Raw genomic sequence first — 22,013 nt, 5'->3', positions numbered from 1 at the left:
TCTTTATCAGCCCTGATGTGGGAAAAGGCTCCGAATCAAGCAGTTACAGATGTTTCGGAAGCCATTCCATACACATACTTCCTTCCTGAATGTGAAAAATTTAAGCTGTGAAAATGTTGACCACTATATATGAAACGTATGTGCTAAAGATTTGTAGTCATCTTGCAATTTTTTCTAAATTGTGCAAGCTTGACTGTCGTGTATAAACATCCTTCTGTAGAAAGGAAACTGGAAGAGGTAACTTCTGTGTTACATCTTTAAAGGGCTTAAGGAGAAGCATTCTTTTAAGGTCTTCTGTCTCTCCTCCTCTGTTTATTTTTTCTTCCTAAATGTCTCTAATTTTTCGCAGAATTTTCCACCCTGAATGTTTCTGATTGTCATTCTGAAGTCGACTGGCTCTCCTGGATATTTACCCTAGCTGTTTTCTTTCCGGGAATGTCTTATCTGTCTACCTGCCTCAGTCTAACTTCTTGGTTCACTTATGCAATTAACATGATGAAATAATGTATCTAAAGCTTTTAAGTTTGTATTTAAATACTAAAGCCTAGTCAGTAGATTCCATGCAACCACTTTGGGAGTACCCGCTTGGAGTGTGAGGGTTTACGAGATGGAGCCTCTGGGCTACATTTGAGTTGCTTCTAGTATTTCCAGGGGTTTTAGCAGTCTTCCCGTTTCAGTTGAGGGAGGGTCAGTGTGAAACAGTTCATGCACCATATTTTCTATTATGTACTGCTTTGCCAGAAGGCAGGTGGCCTTTCCAAATGGAACTTGGTGAGTGATGCTGCAGTGTCTAACCGTATTCTCTGTCTGAAGACTTTGCACATGCTTCTTTTGTATGAAGAAATAAACTGCTCGTATAAAGGATATAAACCTCGACTACGGAACACTTTACAAACTGTTTTTGATCAAGATTACAGTTTAATTGTGTGGTTTTTTTGTTTTTTTTTTTTGAAATATCTGTTGATATACTTTCTAATGGAAAAGAAAATCAACCAAAATATATATTTGTAATTTTCTTCCTTATTCTACCCTAACATGAGTGAATTCGTCCTGCTCACCTACTTCCTCCAGTGTTATCCTGTACCAGATAATGCAAAACTAAAGCAGATGATAAAACAGATATTTGTTACACTCGTGAGTTAAACATTTGAAAGAATTCTCAAGAATGATTTTTTTTTTATTAATAAGAGTGAATAAATCTTCTACAAAAGAAAACCTACCGAAGAATATCAGTTAATACAGGCAAATGTCTTAAGGACCCACTGAAAAATGGGTTTATTATTTGAGTTTCCTGAACAAGAATTTTCCAGAGGAGAAAAGGTTAACTGTAGATTATTTATTTGATAATTGTGATGTAGTTTGGTTTGTGCTGCTTACTATGGTAATTTACAATGCATGATGAGTGTTAGAGTGCAAGATTTGTAAAGAAAATAAATCTTGCTAATTTGGGCTTTTGGCTTCTCTACATTTTATTAAGAAGAAGGAAGTGCTGTGCTTTTTTTTTTTTTTTTGAGTGACCGAATGAAGCAAGTGAACTAGTAAATTTTTATACTCTTGTCTTTTGGGTAACCTTTCCAGGAAGACTAAAAGTTTTTTTTTCTTTTCTTTTTTTTTTTCTTATTAAGTAGTGGTTAACAATGCTTACATACATTTATTTGTTGTGACTGATTGGTTTTTTTTTTCCTTTTATCTTACAGCAACGCACCTCTTGCTTTTTCCTCCAAAGTATGTTATATTAAGTTTCGTGAAGCATCGAGTGTTGGTGTGGCCCAGCATCTAACTAACACGGTTTTTATTGACAGAGCTTTGATAGTTGTGCCCTGTGCAGAAGGTTGGTATTTCAGATGTTCTTCTGTAATGTTGGTCTTTGTCCTGTCAGCTAATTGTTCTAAGCTTACCCCTTATAAGAAGATATTGCTCTGTTGTTATTTTATTTTATTGCTTTCTGAAAAGAATTCTTAAAGCAACATTGAAAATTGAATAGAAAAAATTAATTATGTAGATTTAATTGCAGTTAAGCATTAGAAAAAAATAAAATGATAAATTAGGATAACTGCGTTTTTCATAGTTGCCACACATTCTGGGTGGGGGCGGGGGGGAGTAAATTTTTCCCTTTGATGTGATTTACATAGGACTTATTTCCACACAAAGTTCTCACTGAAGTCAATGAGCCCTGAAAGGATGAGGCAGTTTGGATCTTAACGTTTCTCTCTCTCTCTTTTTTTTTTTTTTTTTAACTGATTGTTTTTTCAGTTCTTTTAGACTGAATCCCAGTTCGTCACGTGTGTAGGTGTGCAATGTATGCATTTGGCCATTTTAGCTCTATCTAACTAAAAATACTTTGTATTCATGGTGATGCTTGCTGTTTGAATGTAAAATGTTTAGCTGTTAGTTTAATGAAAAGATTTCAGTTTTCCCTTCTTGTTACTGTGGAAAGTACTATTTTGTGTGAGATAGAAAGACTTTCTTGTGCATACAGGTACTCCTTTTTGATTTTGGGTATCTCTTGAAAAATGCAATAATGCATTTTTCAGAACGCTTCCAGTGTAAAATGTTTCTATAACTTCTGATAAGATAAAAATACTTAATGAGTACTAAATTTACAGGTGTTCCATCATCTAGCTTTAAGGCTATACTGTTACTGCTGTGTTGAATTCAAGAGTAATACGTGCTGTTAGCATAATATCCCCAAAGATCTGGATACAGTTCTATGAAGTATAGCCCTAATATTGCTAAAGTATATGAAAGCAGATGGTTGGAGTTATTTAGAGCCCCATTGACTTCATTGGGAGCATTGTGGAATTAAGTGTCTGCCCATCTGGAACTGGACTTGTTGCCTCTTTGAAGTGGAAACATTCCAACCAATGGAGTGAAGCTAACTTCACTTTGAACATGGTAGCTGTTTTGCCATGAAGAACAATATTTAGAATAATTCAGCAATAAACTACAGCAAGTCCAGAAATTTCTGTTAGGAACAGGGCTCTTGCTGCAAGAATCAGGTTTTGGCACAAAAAATGCTGTTGACTTGGTCAAGTTTGTTTACAGTGGTCCCAGAATATTATTTTTGCATGTGTGCCATGTCATGATCTGGACAGCATGAGATTAGTGCCTCTGTAATAGTAATCTGGGATGTTCCTGGCAAACTCTTGACAAGTCTCCAAAATTTCATGGACCCTAAAACTACTTTTAACTAAAGATTATTTTACCTAGAGTATACTGTCTGTTCTCACAGCCTTATTAGCATGGGCCTATGGCACATGTTTTTGTCTTTGTGAAGTCTAGGTTTTCAGTTGTTTTATGCCTTGTTTTGGGGGGGTCTTTGTTTTCTTTTTTTAAACTTACTCATAAGCCACCAAGAGGATGTTACTGTATCCACTTGAAGGTTGGAAATGGGATTTGGGTAGGCAAAATGTATCTGACCAGACTCCTCATTATTGAAAAAATGCCCCAAAATAATTAACTATAAATGATTCAGGATCTTAGTTTTATGTTTCATCCAAAAGACCTTAACACTGGTTCAATACTGCCAGAGAGGGAAGATTGCCGCCTAATGAATGAACAACACTTCCTGGTGTTTTTCTTGTGATGAGATCACTGCCTGACGTGATATGGCAACAGGCAGGTAACGCTACATTTTCCTGTGTCTCTTGATGGTAGACAATGACGGGAAGAAGAATACAATCAAAGTTCTGAGAAATCTTGTCATTGCAACCCCACTGGAAGCTGATATATAGGAATGTCTGAGAAAATGTATTATAGAACAATTGTCAGTCTTTTCCAAATCATTCTAGATGCCACAGAGATCTGTGCATAGTTAGGTGAACAAGTGATTGGGTTGTGAGATCAAATTCTTTTTTTTTAATATCAGAATGCTGTTTCTGTGTAACTTTTACAGAACCATTAATTCTAATTTGTAAAGATCTGAATTCACACAGGTTTAACTTTCTGAGGAATTTATTATGTGGAAAAAAAGCCTAGTGTTGGAGACCACAGCGCAAAATTTTTGATTCACTATGCATCATATGATGCATCGCTAACGGGGTTAGCGGAGTATATCACAGGCTTTAAAAGTAGCAATGACTATGTTCTTTTGGGAGGTTAAATTATGTCATGGCCAACAGTGCCAGAACTGAAATGTTTCATGTGTCGAATTGAACATTCGAGCGTTGAAAGGAGAGGTAAGATGGAACGCAGAAAACTTGGTTTTAAAAACCATAATAATCTGAAATTTAGAAAGTATTTAAATAGTGGAATATCAGGGGAGTGTGAGGAGGGAATCATTACACAATGAAAAGAATGTCAATTTTTTGACGTTTAACAAGCACTTTAACAAAAATGTAATTGTAAATGAAGTTTACATTATCACACTGTCAAAATGTGACTTTTTCTTTTGTGTGTATCAATGGGTTTTTCTTTAAAAGTTATACTTTGAGAGCAAAGGTTGAAAAATAACAAAGATGCCACCCTAATCATCGTTCTAAACTTTATGTCCACATTATCTGGTAGATGGATTTTGACTATTAATTTGGTTTTGTATGTTTTCTCTGTGTGATATTTGTGCATTATTAGATGACTAGACTGGCCAAGGCAGACCTGTTACACTTGCCTGAGTTAGGCATTGTTTGCCATGCCACTAAACCTGCCGTCAAGTGAAACCTTCATGGGGGAAATGAGATCGAAGTCTGGCCTGCTGAAGATGGACGCCCTGTCTCTGTTTTTATTTTATTTTGCTTTCTTTCCTTTGTTTTTCTTTTTTTTTATTTTTTATTTTGTCCCTTTATTGTTTTGTTTTGTTAAATCTCTTTCCCTTGTACTTGTGAACTGGTACTTCAGTTCTGTAAAAATGGTGTTTTGTAAAGGGTTCACAGTGTTCCACTTTGAAGTTCACCTGAAGCTGCTTATGAATAGTGGATATTTTGGAATATGATTAACTAAATTTTATGTTGTCAACTGGAGAGAAATTTGCTTTGGAGTACATTTAAGCATGTAAGTGCAGCAGATCAGCACACTGTGTCAGAAGACTGGAGTAGTGAAAAATATTTCAGTTTTAAGGTGTGTTTTTTCCAATGTTGTACTTTATGAGTTTATTTTGGAAAAGGACAGTTTAAACCCTTAGTCTCTGGAGAAATTTACAAAACAAAGTTGTGACTCTTACTCTGCCATTTTCTAATTATCAGCAGAGTAGCTTCATTTCGGATCGACTAGCCTGTTTAAAAGAAGGCTTTGCATTTATATCTAATATGAGGAATTTAAAATAATGATTTCTGAAATTGAACTTTCTTGGATACTAGATACCATGAAATACTCGCTTCCTTCTGGTGAAATCTTGCTCCAGTGAGGTCAGCGGCAGTAAGATTTTATCTTTTTGTCTTCTGTGACTTTTAGAAAAACCCTTTACTGCTCATAAGTACAAACGCAGACTGAGGTTTTGGTTGGAACGTGTTACGTGAGGCACGTTGTCTTTTAACACTGTTACTTGTGGGAAGATTGAACTGATTCTCCGTGTGTGTATGTGTGTGTGTGTATGTATGTATGTGTTGCGCTTTCACGTGCTCCGGTGGTGTCCTCCCCCTCCCCAAAATCTTCTCGGGCATCTTTCTCACAAACCCTGGCAGTTCATGCTGGAATGACTTAAAAGGTTATTATGCCTAGATGTTCATCGTTTTCCTTTCTTCGGCGTGCCACCCCTGAAATGGAAGCGGTGGACCAGGGGGTATGCCTACTCCACCAGCGTCTCCAGCCAAGTGTATTAAGATCAATTGGTTTCTCTTTCGCAGCAGCAGACTGCGAACTGCAGCTGGGAAGGGCTTTGCTGCATGATCTCTGTTGGATTTAGCTGTGGCAGTTGAAGGGATAGTTGCCAGTAGCTGCAGTCTCTTTAGTTATTGTTGCTAAATCCAGTAAGAATCATGAATTGGATCACACAGAAACCATTTAATTCCTAAGCGTGCATTTCATATGAATTTAAAATAAAAGCGAAGTAACAATTCCTGTCATTATGTTTAGAGTACATGGGAACAGAAAATTTGTTGGTTTTTAATGAACAAACGTATTTATTGCTGAAGCAGATTGTGGGGAGGGGGATTAAATATGTAGTTTCAGTACAAACAGCAGTAATTTCTTCGGAGCACTTGTAGGGGGTTAAAATACTGTCTTTGGTACCTGCTTAACACAGATACTTTCTCTGTTTGTACAGTAAATTGCAAAATGGATTCTGATGTGGACTAAGTTGACTAGGACTCCTAACCACTTTAATAATACAAATAAGTAACAATCATTACTTACATTTAGGACAACTGTACATTGCCAAAGAAGTGTAAGGTATTTCTAGGCAATGCAGAGATAATCTGTGTTTGCTTCCAGATTCTTTTGCAAATCAAAAAGTTATATAAATAAATTGTCATAGAATCGTTAGTTTAACTAAACACTCAAAAACCTCTTAGAAGTATTTCTAAGGATGTGATATATGTGGCATATTTATTTTGTCTGTTTCCCCTACTAGAAAATAAATATCTTTGTCATTTCCATTCAACTTTTAAATAACATGAGTTTAAAAACCAAAGCAGTCATCCTTAAGCTGCAGTGTCCTAATTTGTTGTGTCATAACCCACGTGTTCTGTCGTATATTTTTGTGAGCTTATGTTGCTTTTAAAAATAAGTTTACGGAGAGTTGCAAACAGCCTTTAAGTTTTGTAATAACTCCTGAGGTTTTTTGGTCTCACATACTAATTTATGGGTTTTTTGAAACTGCCTGAAGAGCAGGAAAGTAAATTTGCAGGGTATATTTCAGATCCCCTCCCCCCCCCCAACCACCACCACTTTCATTTTTCTGTAGAATTATTGTTAAAAGCCTGACCTGATCTTAAAAACTGGAGGGGAAACTGGTGAAAAGCCAGTATCTCTGAAATTACAGGCAGATATTCCAGCAGCTCTTTCTGTAGAAAAAGACCCTTTCTCAGTCTTGAATAAAATAAACAAGCAAATCTTTGTGTGTGGCATGGAACTGACCAACTAGGTTTTGTATTTAGAACAAAAAAATTAACGTAGTTGAGAGACCAGAATATTCGAATATTCTGGAACTAATGTTACCTACTCATAATTTAAATAGGCATATTATTCATTCTTTGAACTTCTGTAATAATTTACTTCACTGGACATATTCAGCGTATTCCTTAAGCAAAATTTGGGCAAATAAATAGTTCCATTTATTTCAGTAAGATGACCCTCATGACCCATATAAAGTTGAGGCTTGTATTTAAGTTCCTTTCTGAACTTGACTCACTGTCTGTGTAGTTATATGCCTAACTCGGTTACTATTTACAAGAGCTTTTGAGCATCTCTTAAGTACATCTGCTTAAGTGTGTACTGAATTTTATGCAAGTGCATACTTTAAATTGGGCATATGCTTATGGACATTATTGAGTACATCTACATGAGAATGCAGCTGTACCATTTTAGGAGCCAGTTCTGTCCTTGGATTTACTTGAGCAATGCCTGTTGACCCTGTGGAATGGTGCATGAGTATCCAGTTAATTGCAAGATGCCGCCTATTCAGAATCAGGTCTGGCTGATAACGGTCTGTTCGTCAATCGTTCAAAAGCACTTAAGTATTTTGATTTTCAGAAGAACTAGTATGTAATTGTATGCCTAATTTGCACGCACAGTTATTGTAATTGTATATTCAGAAGCCTGTTAACTACACAGTAGGCAGGATATGCAGCAAAGTGCTTGATTTCTCGTGAGCACTCAGGCGAACCATGTATACCTGCCATTGCATGCGTGACCTCAAAATGAGACTGGTAAAGAGCTGTATCAGTGCTGAATATTGTGGTGATGACTCAGATTCATGCATGTTTTTAAGAAAAGCTGTGGAAGACGTTATTGCACAGTTAATTCTTAAGTGCTGATGATTGTACTATTTTTCTCCTTTAGATAGCAAATGATTTGGTTTCTTATATGTTAATGACCAAAGTGTCTCAGAACTTAATGTAAAATGAAATAGCTGTCTGTAAATAGGCGTCATGAGACAAAAGTTGGTACTGTTATTTTATGTTTCCTATTCCACCCATGTTATATTTAAATTAATTTTCATTTATTTTGTCCTTTGGCCTTAACTAACTGTAATCCAATCCTGGGATGCAGACCTGTAGAACGGGTTTGCAACACTTTTGTTGTTGTTGTTGTTGTTTCGTTTTATTTAAGTAGTATGATTCCTGTGGGGTTTAGTAGAACTTGTATAGTTAAAAATAGGTAGTGTTTTGAAATTTATCTCCTATTTTACTTTTTGATAAGAATACAGATATATTCATTTTAAATTCCTGAGGTTAGGGGTTTATAGTGAAAACATACATTATTTGAATCAAAACACTGGAAAGCACTGGCATAGTATTTGTAGATACCTTGACTTTTACAACAATGTTTAAATAAAAGCGTTTATATTAGTAAAGTGCATGGGGTAATACCAGAAGGCTTGGTTAGATAGAATATACGCAGTTACGTCTGCAGTTTTGAATACATCTTAGATGTCTAATATAATTAGAATTTCTTTTTACAATTTTGCAATTCAATGTTTAGTGTTTGTACCATTTTAAATCCCTTTGCAATCGAAACTTAATCTGTGCATTTATTAATTTTTTAAACTGCTAAATCACTTAAATCTTGGAGGGTTTTTCGTTAATTTAGCAGTTCAGTTGTAGCTAACTTTGAATGAAACCTACGTTTAGTTCAGATTAGACACTACTTAAGTTATTAATGTGACAGGGAGAGAGTATAATGTGGTTGAAATAGCAGAAAAAGCATATTGTAGGAAAAAAACCCTTGCTTAGCTGATCAGTTAAGCTTTTCTTCAATCTCAGTTAATTTACAGCTAATTTGTCAAAAATTCAGATAAACTGAGATGACCTAGAACGGAAGACAGTACAGATCTAAACTTTTTTTGTCCTTTTCCCATCCCTCCCCACGTTCACTTGTAGTACGGATTATGTGGAGTCACAGTAGTTTTTATTTTATTTTTATTTATTTTTACATCAAAAGTAGGTAGCATCACAGAAAGAAAAAGCACAGATTTCCTTTAGCACGTACTTTGCTTTTTTTTTTTTTTTTCTTTTACTGATTTGGTTATTTGCCATTTCTGGGGATTAAACTTTAAAAAATGTTCTTCTTTTCTGTATCTGATGTTCTGTGTGCTATTAGTGATGCAGCCAACACGAACGGTTGTCATGTGTAAAACAACTTTCGATCACCGCGAAAACACCGTCCTGGGAAAGCGTCCATGCTTGATATCGTTTGGTTCATGAACATTAAGTTTCCAGTACAGGTGACCCATAGCTCAAAGTGTTAAATAATTGTCTACATTATTCAGTTTTTAAAATAATAATCCATTAATGAGATTGCTAGTCTTTGAAGTTTTGCTCACTTTTGTTTTTCCTAGTAGAGCAGGGTAAAAGGCAAAACTTAAGTTCTTATTTATTTCTTTGTAAGGATCTGGTAGATAGATTCATTCTTATTTATTACCATTTTTAAATGCAAGGGTAATTGTAAAATCATAGAAAGAGTAACATCTGGGTAGTGTTCCAACTCTCTATAACTCTTCTATTTACTTCTTCAGGTAAAATCCCAGATGAAGCCAAAGCCCTTTCTTTACTGGCGCCTGCTCCTACTATGACGAGCCTGATGCCTGGTGCAGGGTTGCTCCCTATACCTACACCAACCCCTTTGACTACAGTAAGTAAAATTAAGTTGCTGTTTGATTTCTGACTTCCTCTCTCCTGAGTAGCCTCTTCTGTGTTCAGAGAGCAAGAACTGCCTGACCCATGGACGTTGTCTTCTTACATGCTAGATCACTGAGGATGTTACAGCTCTCTACTGTGGTCTGTCTTTCAAGGGTAGATCACAGTGGGTCTAGGAAGGGACAATTAAAACAGACACAACCAAAAGCAGTATTTACTTGCTGTTTTGCACAGCAGGCGTATGAAAGAAACACTCAGGAAAGGTACTGAACATCTTAATGGTCTTGAAAATACTCATTTGTGTACTTCTAGAAAATACTTCTGGTATACAGCTGATTAGACAGAAAGTCTGGTTTCTCGCGCTGGCCCCATGTAAACACTCCCTGTCTTCCTTCAGTAGGCTTTCTAGCTGATTTAGCACATGCCATTGGTCTTTTGTATCAAATCTTTGCTTCCTGGCAGTCTGTTCAGATGTTAGGAAGACAGAGAGACAGCAAATTAGAAACACCTTTTTTTTTTTCCCTTCCCCCTCCCTCCTCCCCCCCACCCCGCAGTTAATTTTATGCATGTATTCAGTATCATGCTAATAATTGTAAGTGACCAATCAGAAATGACAAGATGAACTAGAAACGTCAGATGCTTGTGTCAGACACATAGTAATAATGTAGTGTATTCAGATATGGCTTCTGACACCTTCTACTACTAAGGCAGGATCTGTGCTAAGAAGGTTTACTGTCAGATCTACATCAGATGAGCATGTGAAAAATCACACTGCCATGATGATACGTAGTGATGATAATCCCTTCCTTGTTCTTAAGTACTTGAGGAAAGAAAATGTGTAGCTAGAACTTCCACTGCTGAAAGAGTTTAACTTGAAGGCTAAATATCTGCTACCAGGCTTTTATGGTGCAGCAGTACTAGCAAAACATGATAGTATATTCTATTTGTAAGTGCCTGGCAGATGATCAGCAAAATCTTAAATCTTCCTGTAAAAGATGTTCATATGCTGTGTTAGATTAACTGTGTGTGTGTGTTTGTGATGAGCTATATCCACTGGCCATAGCATTTTTAGTGCGTGTTTTGTCTTCATGCTTCTTCCTTCCTGGTTCTTACCACTCTAAAGGCAAGATTGTTTATGACCAAAATTAGATCAATCCTCAGTAATTCCTCATCCACTCATAAGACTTCTAGTGGCAAAAATACAGATGTTAGCAGTGCCTGAAAGCATCTAACTCAAGCTGGCTGACCGTCAGCACTAGAAATTCAGGCCTGCAAATTGTCCAATGGATGTGCTACCTTCCTGGCCAAACCTCTTTGATAAGGTGGTAACTGATAGCATAGATAGAAAATCTTAACTATAGGAGGTTAGTTATGGGTAGATTTCTTTTTAAAAAGTACTTACCTGAGGTCTTATAGTTTAAAATATTGCCTATGTTCATTAGACAGATTGTACAGAAATACACAAGGCAGGGAAGTATTACCAAGTGAAGCATCTTCCACCAATGCATGGTTGAAAAGAATATTCTGTTTTTGTGTTTTCTAGCTTGGTGTTTCACTTGGCACTTTGGGGGCTATACCAGCAGCAGCGTTGGATCCTAACATTACAGCGCTGGGAGAAATACCACAACCACCAATTATGGGGAATGTGGACCCATCCAAAATTGATGAAATCAGGAGAACAGTCTATGTTGGAAACTTGAATTCACAGGTAGCTTGCTTTTTTTAATACTGGAAATATTAATGTAGAACTTCCTATGAAGAACTGTAATTTATAAGTTCCAATCTTAAGTGTTAAGAATTTTCGTTAATTGATGACAGTAGGAATCGAAGCAGAAAAATACTGGTGTTATTTCGAATTCTGAATGCTACTACACCAATCAGATTGAACCAAAGCATGGAATTCATTCTAGCGGGATACTGGGAAAATCACACCAGCTGAATTTAGGAAACATGCTTATGATTGTGTGTGCTGATCAAATGCCCAACTGGGGAGTGTTAACTGAGCAATGCCTCAGAAGCCATGAGATCATGGTAGCTGCCCCCCACAACACTCTACTATTGCTTAAGTACAGTAAGAAGGAATTCATCTTCTGAAGTTTAAGGAATTGGCTGTGGCAGAAGGATAGCAATTTGTCATAGTGGAAGTTGCAAAACAGCCATGTGCGTCTACTAAAGGAGAGCTAGGTCTGCTTTCATATGACAGCCATTGGTTAAGGGTTAGTTGAAAAACTATTTGCTCTTGACTGATGGCAGTATAAGTATTTGATTTTGGAGGTTTATTTGACTGTTGAAATAGCTGCTAGAGTATAAGAGTACTATTGATCCCAATAAAATAAAACTAATTGGAAACTGGTAGAACCACAGAAGAAAGTAAAGCTTTGTAATATTGTTTCAGTATATTATATTGATCAAAACCACAATCACTAGCAGAAATAGACTGGATACAGGTACACAAGGAAATTCCTCTTCAGTTATTTCCAATGAAATAACTTTGTGAAAAGTGCAAAATGCTGTGCATATGTGTTCATAATCTAAATGTAGGACTTTAGGACTTGTGGTTGCACTATTTTAAATCACGGTATACTCTTTAGATTACTGGAATTAAAAATAATATCTGTATTTTTTAAAGTGTAATGTTACCAAATTCATGCTGCCCGTGTAATAATGGTGAAATCTCCTTCTAAAATCTATAGCTCTTAGATTACCTGATATGTTGGATAAGTGGTTTTCATTATATATTTTACTTCAGCTGAGCTCTTCGACTCTTTTTAGACTACAACAGCAGATCAGCTTCTTGAATTCTTTAAGCAAGTTGGAGAAGTCAAATTTGTGCGAATGGCAGGTGATGAGACACAACCAACACGGTTTGCTTTCGTGGAATTTGCAGACCAAAATTCTGTTCCTCGAGCTCTTGCCTTTAATGGAGTTATGTTTGGAGACAGGCCACTGAAGTAAGAAATTAATTATCCGTATGCATATTGAGTGTGAGATTTCTTAATATCCTTATACATTTATGACTGATCTGCAGGAAACCATGATGAACTTTTTTTAGTATAAGTACTTGTGATTAGCAAACTATATCACTTTTGTAAACGTCAATTTCAAGATTAAAAATAAGTCTTCTCTATAAAGTATATGGTATAAACTATATTAATTGTGGTGCAGTGACAGTAGATAACAGTGAGAGAATCCACAAAGTTCTTCATTCTAAATAAACTTCAAATATGGTGGGTATGTGATTAGCAGGCGTTAATATACGGATTTGATCTGTACTACAGAAATAGATTTCTAAACTCCTACTAGAAAATGCTTAAACCTATATTTGTGTAAAACTACATAGGAATGTTGTGCAGCGTTTACTTAAGTGGCAAGATTTGAAGGCAATAAAAGCCAGACATTTATATTTGGATATTTAGATAGAACAGTTGAGTGTTAGGAAGAAGTTTTTAGTCATAAGTGGAAGTTAAGGTGTTTACTTTCTTCTTTGTTTTTCATTTTCCCTCTTCAAGTATTTGTGGATCTGTGGATTAAAGCTTTTTTTTTCCTTTTTGTTCCTTAATTTAGAATAAATCACTCCAATAATGCCATAGTGAAACCTCCTGAAATGACACCACAAGCTGCTGCCAAGGAACTTGAAGAAGTGATGAAGAGAGTAAGGGAAGCCCAGTCTTTCATATCTGCTGCTATTGAGCCAGGTAGGTATATTATGTTCACTACTTAACAGGCATGTTCTGTGTGCGTCTTGGCACACACTTTTAAGAGCAGTTTCAAACGCAGGAGAAGGGTACTCAAAGGTCTACAATATGCTTCATAAAAATGTAAATAATGAAAATTGTCTTTATGCAACAAAGCACTGGAATAGTTTACTTTCTATTTCATTATATCTTATTTTCAGATATTTGCTCACTGAATGCATTCAAAAATAAGAAGTCAACGCTAAACCAAATCATATTTAAAATTGGTGCTTTATAAGTTCAAAGTACTTTACAAACATTTAAAAGAAGTTGCTTTGTTTTGTTTTATTCTCCTCTAGTACACATTAAAGCCATAGTTTTATGATCAGAGGGCGCTAACATGCTACTGAAAGCAGTAATGTTACACTTTCCTTATCTTCAGCAGATAAATTTTATCCCTGTGCTACACGCTTGGTCATGCTGGCTCAAGACCATATGCATCCTCATAGCAGATGGGATCAGAGAATGAATCTGGGTTAAAACTTCACATATTTTAATGGACTTTTTTCACCCAGATTAGTTCCCTGATCCCTGTTGAACATTGAAATGGCAGGTCAAGGAGGAAGGTGTTGGTGGGTTGAAAGGTTAAACCTCCATTTTTAGAGCTGGTTTATACTGATTTAAACTGATTGCAAAACCACAGCATAAAAAATTCTCAACTTATTAAACTTGGAATTGAGATCACACTTTTTCTTTTAATCAGTGAGATTTTATTGTTCTTATGAACAAACCCAAACTTTTAACTTACGTAAGTTAGATGGTTCTTTTTTTTTTGAGTTGGAAGAAAAATAGCTCTAAAGTTTCCTTAGTGTTAAGCAGCAGAATAATAGTCTTCTGGAGTCTGAACCAAAGTCTGCCAAGGTCACTGCTAAGCTTTCCATTGACTTCATGGCCTTTGGATCAAACTTTTCACCCCCTTCTCTCCACCCCTTCCTCCCCCAAGAGAATGTTTGAGGAGTGAAACAAATATTTGTACAGTGGTTGGAATATTTAAAAGTCTACAACGTACTAAGCATTGTTTACATTTTATGCACATTTTCAAAATTATACCCTCTAAATTTACTCTATTCTTCCCAGGCTATTAAAAATAAAAAGTATTTATATTAAATAATATACCAAGAGGAGAACATGTTGTAATCTTGTTCTTTGTGGCAGCAACATACATCCCATTCCTAATAGAGCTAGCTGTTTATAATTATCTGGTTTATGTGTACTGCTGCAGGATGGCTGCACTCAACGAGTATATGCAATGACTTTCTTGGATGTTTCTGAAGGATATTTGCAAAGAAGGAAGATGTGCAGAGAGTAGGCCCCTTGCACTATATGTGGTACATTCCACTTGTGCCAGATTGTTAACTGGGATCTTTAAATGTTCTGAGCTTACACTGCAAAGTGGTTTTTTCCTCTCAGAGTCTGGAAAGAGCAGTGAAAGAAAAGGCGGTCGATCTCGTTCCCATTCTCGTTCAGAATCCAGGTCTAGTTCAAAATCCCGATCTAGAAGGAAACGATCTCACTCAAAGCACAGGTAGGTATGTTTTTTCTTTTGGATGAAGAGATCATGTTATTTCTCTTGCGTTATGTTGTTTATTGAGATTTCTTATTTGGTTATGAGACCAAAATCACTGTGGAGGACATTAATAACCTATACTAACGAGATCAGAGTAACTGGGATATTTGTCTCTGAACAGACACTCTTTCCTTCAAAATGCTAAATGCATTCAGGATTATTTTTGGTTTTAAAAAAAACCCAAAAAACTAAAGGGTACAATTTGTGGCATGTAGCATAACCTTATTTCATTTTGTGACGTCTATATTTTAAAAATAAATAATTTTCTGATTTTTGTGGATGGAGCATTTAGTTTGCTGTTAACTCCTGGAACAGGTAGGTTGGCTGGTTTTGCTGGTAGGAAATTCCTGATGTCCCGAACTTCTAACCATCTAGTTAACAAATGCAGGTGTTTCTATTTACTGTACTGTAAATGTAAATGCTAATTTTCTTAGAACCTAAAAGAAAATGGTTTTGGAGACAGTTTTTGATTCTTCAGAGTTTGTTTGCTTTGTTAAATGTGTTAAGTTCTGAATAGTTCAGAAACAGGCTTTGAACGTGAGAGGAAAAAAAAGGCTGTATCACCCTTGAAGGTTATCCATTAACTTTTTTCTCAAGAATGAGACAGTGTTGATATGTGAATCTTAACAAATGCTTCATGAAATCATGGTTTGCAGTCTCTGAGTGTGAGGAATGTCTCCTGAGCATTTACATAGTCAATCTAATGATACTTGACTACATCAAATAGCAAAAAGAGAAAGAAACTCAGAAAAACTCAGTATGTGATTGATAATTTACATTTGAAACAGTTTAGTGTTGTCAGTATTGCAGTGATAGCTCTATTACATCCTTGACTTTTAAGCAGCTAGAGTACTTTAACATACAGAAAAGCTGACCATATCAGTAGTATTACCAGAGAAATATGAACTAAACGCGGACTTCAGTTTTGTAATACTGGCTCCCCACAGTACATGTTATTCAATGACAGCAAAACATTGGGTACTTTTTTACTGCTAGAAGGAGGATTTGGTCAGTTCCTTCTTTCATGCTTCTCTGCTGTTTCTCTAATTCAGGACATATTTGATAAACAACATTTGTTTTGTGTAATACATAACATTGCAGTAGATGCAAGCTGAATTGAGTTTTAGAAGATAAATTTACATTTTTCCACTTCCAGAAACCCCATGCTTTGAACAACTGTTGATAATAATGTTTTGGGTTGGGGTTTTTTGGGATAGATTTTTCTGTTTGTTTTTGTTTTGCTCCTGTCGATTTTGAGTACATACTGAAACAAGGGCCAGTCTGATCCATTGAGGCAACTTCATCCCTAAGGATAAACTTAATTTACCCCTTGCCTGTTTTAGTGGTTTATAGCCCCCGCTAAATCCTTTCATCTCTATTATATACATTTTATTCAGGAGGTTATTCTGACCAAATGTTAATTAATTTACTCTGTAATTAGTTTGCACTTTTGCATCACTATGTGGAGCAAGCTGTAGGTAAAAGAATGGTTTCCTATTGGTATACCTTACTCTGTCTGTGCATCTTGAGCTGCAGAGGACAGGTGGAGCTGGTATTTTGTGTATCTTCCTTTCCTTCAGGATTTATTGAGTAATAAACATGGCCTTTTTGTCTTTGGTAAGTTTAACGTAATGGTACGTTGACTGCTTGGACAAGGTATCACATGATGTGTCTTTTGAAACTTAGTATTCAAATGCGTTTTTTAATTATTTTTCTAGGGGATATGATCCTCCCAAAATCAGGAATACTTGGAGAAGAAAAATATAGTAATTTTTTTTAAAAAAAAATTTTTGTTTTCTTCATCAACTCTGAGTCTATACTATGTATATTTATCAGAAGACTTTAATAGATTTCTCCTGGAGTATTTGAACATTTGCATTCCTTGTTTATCATGTAGTAAGCATTCATTCTTTTTTGGGAATTCTCATCATTCAGTTGAAAGGGTTTGTGAGCATGGATTTGAAAAGGTAATTTGACTAAATGCTAAATCACAGGTAGTGTTTTTTTAAAGTTCTGTTAAATTGTAAAGCTGGAGAAGCAAGCACAAAGAGGCCAGTAAAGCCATCTTACTTCAGAAACGAAGACTTCAGTACGTGACTGAGCCTGGAGAAGAAGAAAAATGTAATTAATTATTTTCACAAGTTGCTAGAAGTTTATAGTAGATTCTATGCAGTGTAATTTATTAAGGAGGGTTATCCTAAGATGATATGAATTTATATTTTTCCAGAGCATTCATGAAGGTCATAGAATTTTTTTAGTATTCTGTGCTGTGCTATTGTAATAAAATACAAGTTTTATTTAAGTGGTATATTGTTTTGAAGGGGAGTGTGTGCACCTGGTAAAACTTCAAGTATAAACATTTCTGAAAATACTGGTAGGCAGTACAGTACTGAGGTGAAAACTGTATATTTAATTTCCTTTAGTGAGGCAATATTTATGTTTTTTTTTCCCCTCAATTGACCTAATTTTTATGAAGATATGAAGTTTCAATATTCAACCTTTTTTCTTCTGATGTTGTTTAGAAGTAGATCTGGCAATAGATCTCTCTCAAGACATAAGGACAGACGGAGATCCAGAAGCCCCCTGAAAAAACGATCTAGATCTAGAGAAAGGCGGAAATCAAGAAGTCGTTCTCGTTCTCGGTGAGTTTCCATTCCTAAGAAATGACATCGTTCTTTTTATGAGCAGTGGGGTGGGGTTTTTTTTAAGTTTTTTTTTTTTATATATAATTTGCAAGATTGAGAGATTGTCTCAATTGAATTTTGACCTTACAGTCTGCCTTTTGAGATAATTTGTTAGGTAGAATTTTATTCCTGTTTTTTTGTTTCTATGTATACACTGATGTTGGACTTTCAAGCAGTTCCAGGATACTTATGTGAGAGAACACTGTTGAATTAAGATCTGCTCAGTCAGCTGCCATTTTTCATGTGGGATGCCTTATTCTGCAGTCCACTTTACATGGGCACACTTCCTGTTAGGAAAGTATAAATTTACACATTGCAGTTTGTCTCATTCCTAACAAAATGTAGAAAAACCGTATGTATATTAACATAACTTGTGAGGTGAAGAAACACATTCTCTCAAAGCGTAATGACATCGCTCAGAAGATCATGGTTTCATTTGGTTTGCATCCCCCCTTCCCCAATATGTTTTCCAAATTTTTCTTGGCTATTGAGCCTCTCCCCATGGCAAATGGGGGTGGAAGATTGAAATGTTGCATAATTATTATTTTTTAATTTGAGAGCCATACTTTCTGTTGAGCAATTAATGTATGTTATAGGAGTTAGTTGTAACTTTTATTAGAAAGTTCAAAGATGAATTAATGGATTTGTATTTGGCTTTTCTCAGGGACAAGAAAAGAGACAAAGAAAAGGTCAAGGAAAAAGAAAAGGCCAAAGAAAAAGAGAAGGAGAGAGACCGCGACAAGGAGAAGGAGAGAGACCGCGACAGAGATAAAGAAAGGGAAAGAGAGCGAGATAAAGAGAGAAACAGGGATAAGGACAAGGAGAAGGACAGGGACAGAGAGAAAGAGAGAAACAAAGATCGAGAGAGAATCAGAGATAAGGATAAGGATAGAGACAGGGACAAGGATAAGGACAAAGATAGGGACAGGGACAAAGAAAGGGAAAAAGACAAAGATAGGGACAAAGACAAAGATAGAGAAGAGGTGGACCAGAACAAAGAAAAAGAAGGAGATGCTGAGAAAGAGGGGGAGAAGGACAGAGAGAAGTTGAAGGACAAGGAAGGAGATAGGGACAAAGGAGGGGACAAAGAGAAGGACAGAGACAAGGAAAAGGAAAAAGATGAGGAGAAGGAGAAGGAGCGAGAAAGACAAAAGGAAAGAGATGATAAAAAGAAGAAAGAGAAGAGATCCAAAACACCCCCAAGAAGCTATAGCTCTTCAAGAAGATCTCGTAGCTCCAGCAGGTTTGTTGTTGAGAGTTTTTTTTGTCATGCTTTTTTTGGACCTACTGGTACAGTGAGGCACTGAGACATACACGCATCCTAATTTGCATGTGTCAATATTAGTCTTACTTACTAATTCAGTTTTTATTCTTTCTATTCTGTCGATTTCCCTATAAGATAAAATCTGCTGCAAAGAGTTCTGTATGATACCTGATAGCCTATAGTTTCTTGGGCTGCTGATGCTTACCTTTCACGTAACTGCATACTACAGTCCTTGAGGACATAAGTAGCTGGTTCTTGTCCCATTTCTCTGTGTTACAGCCAGCCAAAAGTTTTGATAGAGGGGCATCACACATCTTCCTGTCCTGATGAAAGGTTGGAGTCATTGTTACATAGTTCCTTGGTTGCTTACAAAAGAAAAGCTATATTCAAAAAGTAAAAAGTATAAGAAAAAAATATAAACAAAATTATATTCAAAGCTGTAGTTCATATCTGTGTGGTATGGTGTTTATCCATAGAGCAATGTGTTGGGCTTACTAAGAGTTGGATGGTAGCATTTGTCGCTTAGCCACCTTAGGGATGGCAAGCTATGAAATTTTCTTGACTGAGTGTCTGAGCAGTAAGAGGCAAGCATGTCGCTCAGCTGGCTGGCTGGCCAGCTATTCAGAAAGGGAACATTTCTCAGTTGGAAGATAAGGGTGTGCCACTTAGATTGTTAGATGGCCAGGTAGGTGTTAATGTTTAACATATAACATTCCTTAACCATGCTGACAGTAAACAGGAAAGCAGTTGAGACTAACATAGCTTTTATGTTTGCCTCTGGGAGAGGGTACACTGGGGGAAACCTGGATAAATTCAGTATAGCAAAAGGAGACCATGAGATTGATTAAAAAGCTCGGTAGGTGAAATAACCCAGTCATATTCTAAATGCAATTAGTAGAGCATTGTATCTAACTCAAGCTCAGAAGCTTTGATGGAAAAGGTCCCCTCTGAAAACCTCAGTAATAACAGAATTCAGTAAAGAAAAACGTTGAGTTAGGAATTATTACAGAAGTAGTGTAAATTGTAGCCTGATTGTATTAGTTTCAAAGTCAGGCTATTGCATTTGTTTTCACATTGATATCTCAATCTGATATGTGATATCTGAAAAATCAAATTTACCTGGTGCCTTGAGAGAATGAAATGCTGGATGGATTGGGAAAAATTCTATGTAATAGAAACCCCTTTGCTGGACAAAAGCATGATTTCCTTAACCCTCAAAATCCAGGAGTTTGTGGTTCATATAGTATAGAAAAGGTCAAAATGATTCCAAGACTTTTTGTTTGGGTTATGTGAAATGTCCATGTTGTTTTGAAGGTTTATGGGAAAAATACTGTGGTTTCTTTGAGCATATGCTGCTTTCTGTCTTAATGTGTTTTTAACATTATTTCATGGTTTGAGGCCCTGCATAGGCTAGAGAGAGTTCTGCTGGCTCTGAAAACTTACGGTTTTCTGCCTGTATGCCCCAGGAGTGCTGAAATAGATACGTGAAAGAAAAGGTTTTGAGGAGCTTCACAACGTATAGCTTATATAAGAGCCTTGGTGGAAGACTTAGTTCCTAATGTCAAATAGCAAGTGTTGTTAGCTGGATGTTACAGACAGTTCATACTCTTAATTTTCAACGATTATACTTGCTCGCCTTTAAGTATCTTGCTAATTTAGAACACATTGTGGAAGACTTAGATTCCATGTACTTGGGCGGAGAATTCTAGTGAAATTTAGTGCAATTATTCTAATGAACTCACTACAATGCCCTACTTCAGTATGAAGTTAATACTACTTAAAGATGCTACCAAACAAGGGTAATGTTTTTTTTAAAGTTGGAAGATGAGAGAAATGCACAGTTTTTTGTCCATATTGCGAATACTTTCTTCAGAAGTAGCATTATCATTCGGGGTCAATACTGAGGCCAGTACTGTTTAACATCTTCATGAATAACCTGAATTGTGGGATAGAGTGCACCCTCTCAGCATGTTTGCAGATGATACAGAATTGAGAGGAGTGGCTGATATACCAGATGGTTGTGCTGCCTGCCATTCGGAAGGACCTCGACAGGCTGGAGAGTTGGACCAACAGAAATCTCGTGGAGTTCAACAAAGGGAAATGTAAAGTTCTGCACCTGGGGAGGAAGGAATAGCCTCATGCAGCAGTACAGGCTGGGGAGGAGCTGGCTGGAAAGCAGCTTGGCAGAAAAGGACTTGTGGTCCCTGGTGGGCACCAAGTTGAACATGAGCCAGCAATGTGCCCTTGCAGCGAAGAAGGCCAACAGCACCCTGGGCTGCATTAGGGAGAGCGTTGCCAGCAGATGATTAAGGGCTTGGAGCATCCATTGTACAAGCAGAGGCTGAGAATGTTGTGACTGTTCAGCCTGGAGAAGAGGAGGCTCAGGGGGTTCTTAATCAATGTGTACAACTACCCCATGGGAGGCAGTAAAGAAGATGGAGGCAGACTCTTCTCAGTGGTGCCCAGTGAAAGGACAAGAGACAACGGTGGCAAATGGAAATGGAGGAAATTCCATTTAAAATTGAGAGAGAACTTTTTGTTTGTTTGTTTTTCTTCTAATGGAACTGGTTGCCCAGAGAGGTTGTGGAGTTTCCATCCTTGGAGCTATTCAGAAGTCAGCTGGACACTCCTGAGCAATCTGTTGTAGCTGACCCTGCATGATCTGGCAGGTTGGACTAGATGATTCCCAGTGATCCCTGCCAACCTCATAGATCCTGTGATTCTGTAACAAGAAGTTGGGCTGTTGAGTCCCAGTTAAATTGTATTTAAGGGTGTTCCTTTACTTTGGAACTTTATCTAACTGAAACGGTCGCAAGTCAATTGGGAGAAGGATGTCCACCAACCTGGCATTTCAACTGCCTGGATTTACGCTGCAGAGTTGAGCTTGGACCACTTTTAAAGATGCAGATCCTTTCCCTTAGAGTACAAGATACTGGACAAATAGTATGCCTTCCTCTGGGAGGAGAGGTGGAGGTGGAACAGAACATACAGGGCCTACTAATGACTAGGCTGCACCTGACCTTGCTTTACTGACAA

At 36.7% G+C, this 22,013-nt stretch overlaps 1 protein-coding gene across 3 annotated transcripts in view; it reads left to right on the top strand.

Annotated features, from left to right (window-relative positions):
• The window catches only part of LOC104146891 (splicing regulatory glutamine/lysine-rich protein 1), a 37,134-nt gene that overhangs the window by 8,309 nt on the left and 6,812 nt on the right, over positions 1-22,013 (top strand). For 2 of the 3 annotated variants that reach the window (XM_068927494.1, XM_068927492.1), the window contains exons 2-9: positions 1,698-1,831; positions 9,608-9,723; positions 11,272-11,436; positions 12,501-12,679; positions 13,293-13,423; positions 14,873-14,987; positions 17,552-17,671; positions 18,378-18,956. In XM_068927494.1, coding sequence (XP_068783595.1) covers positions 1,698-1,831; positions 9,608-9,723; positions 11,272-11,436; positions 12,501-12,679; positions 13,293-13,423; positions 14,873-14,987; positions 17,552-17,671; positions 18,378-18,956 — 1,539 coding nt within the window. Of the gene's footprint in view, positions 1-1,697; positions 1,832-9,192; positions 9,317-9,607; positions 9,724-11,271; positions 11,437-12,500; positions 12,680-13,292; positions 13,424-14,872; positions 14,988-17,551; positions 17,672-18,377; positions 18,957-22,013 lie in introns of all 3 variants that reach the window. The other variant, XM_068927495.1, reaches the window with a different exon arrangement.

This window comes from Struthio camelus, chromosome Z, assembly GCF_040807025.1.
Source record: "Struthio camelus isolate bStrCam1 chromosome Z, bStrCam1.hap1, whole genome shotgun sequence".
Classification (NCBI taxonomy): domain Eukaryota; kingdom Metazoa; phylum Chordata; class Aves; order Struthioniformes; family Struthionidae; genus Struthio; species Struthio camelus.
Note: the sequence above shows the minus strand (reverse complement) of the source record. Positions and strands in the feature narration are given on the sequence as shown.